Source organism: Gavialis gangeticus, unplaced genomic scaffold, assembly GCF_001723915.1.
Source record: "Gavialis gangeticus isolate Ggan-Ray unplaced genomic scaffold, GavGan_comp1, whole genome shotgun sequence".
NCBI classification, from domain to species: Eukaryota; Metazoa; Chordata; order Crocodylia; family Gavialidae; genus Gavialis; species Gavialis gangeticus.
Genome location: NW_017728993.1, coordinates 64,028,783 through 64,036,793, shown reverse-complemented (window position 1 = coordinate 64,036,793; position 8,011 = coordinate 64,028,783). Strand labels below are relative to the sequence as shown.

At 44.5% G+C, this 8,011-nt stretch overlaps 1 protein-coding gene across 3 annotated transcripts in view; it reads left to right on the top strand.

Moving 5' to 3' along the window:
• The window catches only part of RABGAP1L (RAB GTPase activating protein 1 like), a 559,138-nt gene that overhangs the window by 4,052 nt on the left and 547,075 nt on the right, over positions 1 to 8,011 (top strand). For all 3 annotated transcript variants that reach the window (XM_019501851.1, XM_019501852.1, XM_019501853.1), the window contains exons 2-3: positions 971 to 1,169; positions 5,055 to 5,265. In XM_019501851.1, coding sequence (XP_019357396.1) covers positions 971 to 1,169; positions 5,055 to 5,265 — 410 coding nt within the window. The remainder of the gene's footprint in view (positions 1 to 970; positions 1,170 to 5,054; positions 5,266 to 8,011) is intronic.

Genomic DNA, 8,011 nt, shown 5'->3' with positions numbered 1-8,011 from the left:
GACTGGCCTGTAGTTCCCCGGGTCCTCTTTCCTCCCCTTTTTGTAGATGGGAACCATGTTGGCCCTCTTCCAGCCCTCCGACACCTCTCCAGAGCACCACGAGTGTTCATAAAGCTGTGCCAGGGGACTTGCAATGACCCCAGCGAGTTCCTTCAGGACTCTAGGGTGAAGATCATCAGGGCCGGCTGACTTAAAAATGTCCAGCCCCTTCAGAAGCTCCTTAACTAAATCCTCACTCACTCTAGGCCCAGGTCATGACCTTTGTATAGGGTCCAAATTGTCATGACCTATGTATAGGGTCCACTGGAACTTACGTCAGAAGTGCACTGTGCAGTGAATCCTTTAATTTTGCAGCTTCCTTTGCATGTTTCCCCACCACTGATTGATTGGTAGAAGAGCTCGCCTCTGATTGGTGGAGAGGTCAGAACTGGAGTTTTAAATATGCCTCAGTTTTTGCCTCCTGAGGCTGAATCGTGGAGTGGCCCCAGTGGCCCCATTGCTTGCTGCTGACTGGATGGGAGGCAAAAACCATGATGTATTTAAAATTGTGGTTTTCACTTTCTGGCTATTGGTCACAAATGGCATAGCTGACGGAGCCCCTTTGCCAATCAGTGGTGGTGGGAGGGGGTACACATGGGAAACTGCAAAACTATAGGAGCCGCCACATAGCACTCTTCTGGCATGAATTCTAGTAGTCCCTATCTATGTAGGTGTATAGGATGTTGTTAGCTTTAGTTGACAGATGAACTTAATGAAGACGGGTGAGTTTCAGGTGCCTTGTCTTCATCTACCTGAGTTATGTGGGTATGTGTTTTAGCTACTTTACATGTGGTGGGGTTTTTTTGCCCAAATTTTAAAAACTTTTGGAAAAAAACAATGTGTTCTAAAATACTTTTTAAAGTACTTGTTTACTAATACTGAAAAACTATCTATTACTTTTGCCTTCTGTTTGCTCTTTTCCTGGGTCCAGATATTTTCAAATGGAGATGAACAATTGGAGAAAGCCATGGAAGAGATACTGAGGGATTCTGAAAAAGGCCAGAACAGTTATGCTACTGACTGTGAAAGCTCCAGTGTTCCTTGTAAGCAGGCAGCTGGAGATGTGTCAGCCTGTCAAGCAAATCACTCATCACCATCTTTACATCTAATTCTGGACCCTTCTATTACAGGTACTGGTTAAGTTGCATCTAGGTCATGAACTAGCGTTCTGAAAAATTGAAATAAACTTAAAAATTCCTAGTATTCAAAATTAGACTGGACAAAGCAATGAAGACTCATCTTGTCCAATATGGGCCAAGACAAACTACAAAGTAGATCATTTGCGTCTTGTTACCCAGTTCGGTATTACCATCTCAATCAAGGTTCTCATTTTGTCACTGTGTCAGTGGAAGAACTGCCTGAGCCTTGGTCTGCGTAAGAGAAATATCAAGCAGGGTGAAGGAAGCAATAGAGGTATCTTGTATAGTTTGTTGCCAGCTGTATCTGTAAATGTTATATGTCACAAATTGAAGTGTTTTCAGACCTTATTTCAAATGTTTTTTCTCTTTAAGTCCCTTTTACAAGTTTAATGGATTAAATACAAACAATAATGAACTACAGCCAGGGAAAGTAGAAATGTAAGAGAACTTCTGTCTATGGTTGGTATTGTAAGGAGAAGCGAAATGGGTCTTGGTGTGAAGAAAACTGATGCAGTGAGAATACTCTATCCTGCCTCCCTAACATTAACAATGTTTGCAGAAAATCCACTCACCTACTTTAAACACACTTTTAATGTGGTACTAGCACCAGCTCTCTGGCTTTCTGGAAAGATGAGGTCAAGTGAAGTTGTGAGTTGTTCTCCTAGTGCAGGGGTTTTCAACCTTTTTTGATCAGGGTACCCTGGCAGCTGGTCAAGAAACAGGGAGTCCCCCAGCAGCCTCTTGAGAAGCTGGGGGGGTGTCCCCCAGCAGTTGGTCTACGGGGGGGGGAAGGGGAGGTCCCCCGAGCTGTAGCAAAACCAGAAGTGCTGCCAGCTTCTCTGCACCATTTCTACGTATCCCCTGGAGCTTTCCAAAGTACACCCAGAGGTACATGTACCCCTGATTGAAAACCTGTGTCTTAGTGCATGGAGGGCTGCAAGAAACAGAAAAACTGGTCTCAGATGGGTGCCTCCAGTTTACCACTGAGTTCAAGGGGGATGTAGTAAAGGAAAAATCTCTTCTTCTGCAGTTAAGATGGTGAGGACCAACTTTTTGGCAGATGTCCCACAAATTAAGCCTGTGCCTTCCCTAGATACCACACAAGACCCCTTTCCCTGCCCCATCTGCTGCTGTGCTGCTTTCCCCCTCCCTTATCTGGCATGTGCCCTGCACAGAGGCCTTCTTTGTCTCTTGTAGTATGCATGCTGCAGGTTGGCCATCCCTGAATTAAGGTACCTATTCTAGCAATGTGGAGTAGATTATTTGATACTGTGACAGGTGTGCCTCTTCGGAGTCTGGCCATTAGTGACCCTGCCCACCTGTTATGGGCCAACTGCCTGCCTTCTAGCCTGCCATGCCTTGTTGTTAATTGCTTAATTAGAGGATGTTAATTCAGCAGGAGGCTGCCCATTTTCTGCCCCGATGCCAGGGGGCACTATCTGCGGTTCCTTTCCTTCCCGTACACCGCAGCCCAAGCCTCGCAGATGGTACTCACATGGGTTAGTCTGGGCCTTACAATATTCTGGCCCCCTTGTCCACCCTGGGTTTTCTGTGGCCCTGCTTGCGCCGGGGTCCCCATGCTACCGGGGGTCCCCTATGAGGCCTCCTCCAACTCCTAATAGCCTCACCCAAACCACCGGTCTAAACAGCAAACACAAAACACAAGCCCCTGGGCTATAACATAAAATCTAAGCTGTCTGGCTAAACAACATTCAGTCCCTACCAGGGAATTCTCCACCCCATAACAGCAATCAAGAGCTGCTCGTGCAGTCAGGACTCTCCCCTCTGCTCTGGCAGAGCTCCTTCTCCCTTGGCTGCTGGTGGGGAACTGCCTGCTTGGCCTCAGCCTGGGGTTGTATGGGAGCCAGGCCCTGCCCCTTCCAGTCAGCTGATTCCCACCAGTCACCCTGGCAACCCACAGCTAGATTCCTTACTTATTGCTCCACAAGTAGCAGGCACCTCAGTGCCCTGCTACAGATACCTACAAACATAAAGGGGTGGGAGAAGAGGATTAAGAGTAAGTGTGCGAGCAGTGTAGAAAACAAAAAATCTGAGTCAGATGAAGAATTGGCAGTCATGGAGATGTCTGGTTGAACTGTGGCACAGATTCAGTCAGCTCTGATGGTGGAAATCTGTTTTAGTAAAACTGAAGAAAAATTAAATAATGTGCTGGCCACAGTTAGTAGTAATTATTCCTAGTCCCTTTACATGGCTCTTACAGATGCAGAACCTAACATTACCATCTCTGAGGAAGGTGTTCAGGATTAGGAGGAAGAACTATAGTAGGCCTAGCCCGTAGGCCAAATCTGGCTCCTCAAGTTGAGAAATTTGGTAGTGCAGGAGTCGTGGTAATTAATACTGCCACACCTTCACTGCTGCCAAATTCCCCAGCCCTGCATGGCAGTCTGGGACTGGACCATACCTCCTTTCCCCTTCACTGTTGCATCTGGCCTGTGGAGGGACTGGGCAATGCCCATCTGGCCTGTGGGGCAAAAAGATTGTGGTTAGACTCTTAGGATTCTGAATCTGCTGAAGGGAAAGGCAGATATCCCATGTAATACTTAGAAATCTAGCATCCAGAACTTTTAATCTAAAAATGTTATCTATTATAATTTAAAATTGAAAGGAACCAGATGCTGTTACCAGCACAGAATAGGCATACAATTCTTTGCATGGTCCACCCCAGCAGTACTGTGCTCTCTACTGCTTTTCCAAAGGGGTCTGAGTGTCAAGAATTAAGTAGGCTTAGTGTTGAAAAACAGACAGTTTGGGGTGTGATCTGAGCTATAGTTTGATCCTTATGTCTGCAAGAAAGATGATAGAATTTGTCTGCTTTAGGAGAAAGTTCTTTTTGTTGTGGGAGACAATTGGATAAATGACCCTAAATTTTGATTAACCTGTGCCACTGAGGTACAGAGTTCAAGGCAACACAAGTGAATTTTAGAGTGTGCTGGAAAAACAGCTGTCAGACGGTAAGGAGTTATCAATCTTAACTTTGTGTGAACTTACATTTCCCTGTATAGATGCATATAGATATAGGTTTTACGAGTATATGAAAGGTATTACACGTTACAGGTGAAATTCAGCATTTTGTGAGAGGTTGCTGCAATGCCTCAGTGTTAGGAAAAGAAGAATATTTCACATTCAAAAGCTTGTCAAACTTTACCAAGTCAAAGATAGAGTTTTGTTTTGTTTTTTTACTGATCCAGTAAAAGACACCACCCAAAGAAATTCTTGCCTTGAATAATTCCTGGACCATCATGGCTATCAGATTACCCTAACAATCCCATTGGAACACTGGGCCATTAAATAACAAACTTCTCATAATTGGATGTAAACCATGAAGTATTATGAGAATATAAGAGGATTAAAATAGGTTCAGATGTGTTTTGTTGCAGGCTTGGTTAAAGGATAAACCTGTTCCACTATGAAGTGGATCCAGTGGATGAGGCTCTGTGAATATGATGAGAGGTAAATGGTTTGGTATGTCCACCAGCTTCAAGTTTAGCAGCAGTGGTAGGGTAGCTTACATGTATTTATTTGAGGTATTTAACCTGACTGTTGAACGGGATGGACCCACAGTCAGTAGATAAAGATGCTGATGTAAATGTAAAGGTATTCCTAGAATGGTTTATATAACAAAACAAATCAGTGTGGATCTCTTTCACTGCTAACACTTCACAAATGTACTGCATTACAGCCATTTCATAAATGCCATTCAACGTCCTCCTGACTTTTGTCTAGGGTAGCACTTCATGAAGTTTGCTTTAGTATACTGAAAAATTCTTTCAGGTTAACATCCTTAGATTTGGAAGGCAAGACATACTTTATTTATACTAAAGGTAGGAGTTTAATTATTCTTTTCTTCCTTTTCAGAAATCTCTGCTCCCAGACCCTCTTCTCCCAGTGAACCACCAGAGGAGGACAGTGTATTATTTAATAAACTGACGTACCTAGGCTGTAGAAAGGTTTCTGCCCCTCGCAATGAATCGGAAGCTCAGTGTGCAATGGCAGCTATGAAATCCTCAAGCCAATCACCTCTTCCCGTGACTCTCTATGTTCCAAACGTCCCAGAAGGCTCTGTAAGGTAAACTATAGGAGTTACTACTTAAACAAAAAAAGCTTGGGTTCCAACCTTCTTCCAGCACAGTGTTTTCAGTGAAATAGATAAGAGAAACATGGGCCCAAAAAGCTAATTTATCAAAAAATCAGTTTTTAGCCTGCTAAAGAATCTGACAAAATAACTGAAAATCCAGGAATTTTAACCAAGTTGGTAAGATTTCCTAATGGGGGAAAATATTAGGGGTGTGTGAAGCAGGCTGTATTGGATTTGGACTCGGATTTGGCCCAATTCAGGGGACAGTGATTAGATTTGTTGATTTGGATCGCTGTCCCCATTTGATTTGGTCAAATCTGAATTGGAAGATTTGATTCTGATTCGAGAATCTGCGGTTTGACCATGGACACAGCTTTATATGTGTTTTCTACATACCTTGAGGTACCAGGTGCGGCTCATGAACACTGAGATGGTAGGGTGGATGGAGTGTCCCACAGGACCACAGGTGGACTTCCGTTCCACTTCCAGGTCTGCTGCCAAGTGCTCCCTGGACCCAGGAGGCACCAGTCGCTGAGTCAAGGGGCGGGGTGGAGGTCCCCCACATGCTTCATGGTAGACCCAGAAGTAGACCAGAAGTGCTGCTGGGGGCTGCCAAATTGGGCCAAATCTCCTTCGAATCGAATCAGCAACCAAAGCATCACACAGCCCTAGAAAATATACAAGTTTTATTTTAAATCTTCAACATTTTTTAATGTTAAAGCTCTTTATTTCAGAGTGTTTGTGAGACAGAGTTGTGCTAATTCAATCTTTTTGATGCTTTTTGTGAGATCTGACTATTTTTCTGTATATTCTGAGTTATGTTTAACAGTAGACTGCACTACATAATGAGATAAGTATTCAGCCTGTCAATACAAAATATCTCAAGTTGATACCAATGAGTGTCACCTTTTGATAAATTCCAGAACATCATGTTTGGGATACTTAAAATCATGCTCAAACTTCTAAAAGAACGTAAGTAATGCCATTTACTGGGTCAGCATCAGTGGAGTTTTACTTATGTTCTGGGATGTGGTTGGGCTGCAATTTGCTGCAGTGTGGTCCAGATCTAAAGAGGATGGGCAGCTTCCTCCATCATGCAAGAGGGCCATACTGACTCTGCTGCCCAAAAAGGGAGACCCCAGATGTGAGGAATTGGCACCTAGTTTTGCTGCTCTGCAAGGACTGCCAGGTCATAGTGAAAGTCACCTTGCTACGATTGAAGTCTGTGCTGGTAGACGTAGTCCACCCCAGCCAAAGGTTTCCAGCATTTCAAGTACAACACATCTATCCAGAGCCTTATTTTATTTCTAGTTTGTCTAGACTGCAAGAATATTATGTATTCTTAAAAGGACAGTTGTAAAGATGATATTGTTGATGAGTTGTGTAGGCCTGTAATTAAAATCATAGGTGAAGAAATGCGTATAACTTATGTCAATAACCTTTAAAAGTGTAGTCTTATTTATGATGAAATCATGATACTTAAGCTCTGAATTTTGCTTAAAATTCCAAATGATTTCAATGGAAGCAGCATATGCTTTATTTAGTCTGTTTGGTTTTATAACTATATTGTCCTTTAACTTTTTTCTTGAGATATAAATTCACGTTAGACATAGGCCCAATTATATAATGCTAATATCTGAGGTATTTTTCCATAATGAAATTATTTATTAAGAAGTTATCTTCCTTTTAAATATGAACAATATTTTGTCAGTTTCCTTTTTACTAGCTTCTTTTTGTGGTTATCATAATATCCCTGGTACATCATTTGTTTTGAAACAAACATAAGGAACATTGTTTTTATTTCAGTAAGTTGAGTGGGCAAAATCTGTCAATGAATTAATATTTCCAGCATGGTAAAATATTAGTATTCTAAATGGAAACCACAAGGTGTGGTGCCTTGGCAGTGTTTCCAGGGTGATCATATATTTTTGGGAATTATCTGACCTTTGTAGCAGTGCTGAGGTCATGCAAAGGGGAAAGAGTTATAGGTTTCCCTTGCTTTATGTGGTAGATGCATTCCTGAAAAACTGCACGTAACTCGAATATGCATAAAGGGAATGCACTTTACAAGCTAATAAATAGCTGCCTGGCCCATGTAATCAAGACCTTGATTGCATCAGCAGCAAGGAAGTGTGGTGGGGCCGGGGTGGCACTAGACTGTTCCTAGTGGGGGTGCTGGGCCGGGCTGTGCTTGGGGTGGGCAGTGGTGGTGCTAGGACGGGGTGCTACATTGGGGGGTGGGCTGCAGCCACCTTAAAATTTGCCATAGCCCCCCCCCCCCCAACCTGCTCTCCCAGAGCTCCTGCTGCCTACCCTGAGTGCAGTGTGGCCCAATCCCCCTGACAGGAAGAACCCAGCCCCATGGGCTGGGGAGAGTGGGGCCTTGATCCTCTCTCCACCGGTGGTGAGGGAAGGAATGGGGCTGAGGCAGGTGCTACATAGCTGGGGCAGGGCATGGGACAGTGGGTGCAGCTCCTGCTGCTGTGGGCTGCTGCTGTGGGTTGGGGGCCAGGCTGGGCTCTTCCCGGTGGGAGGGGTTGAGCCGTGCTGAGCTTGGGGCAGGTGGCAGTGGTACTGGGAGGGAGGATAGGGGAGGCTATGGTGAATTTTGGGATGGCTGCAGTCTCCCCTGCCTCTTCAGCCCCGCTCCCAGCACCACCTGCCCCAAGCATGGCCTGGCTCAGGCCTTGCCAGGAAAAGCCCCAGCCCACAGTGGCAGCCCATAGCAGCAGGAGCC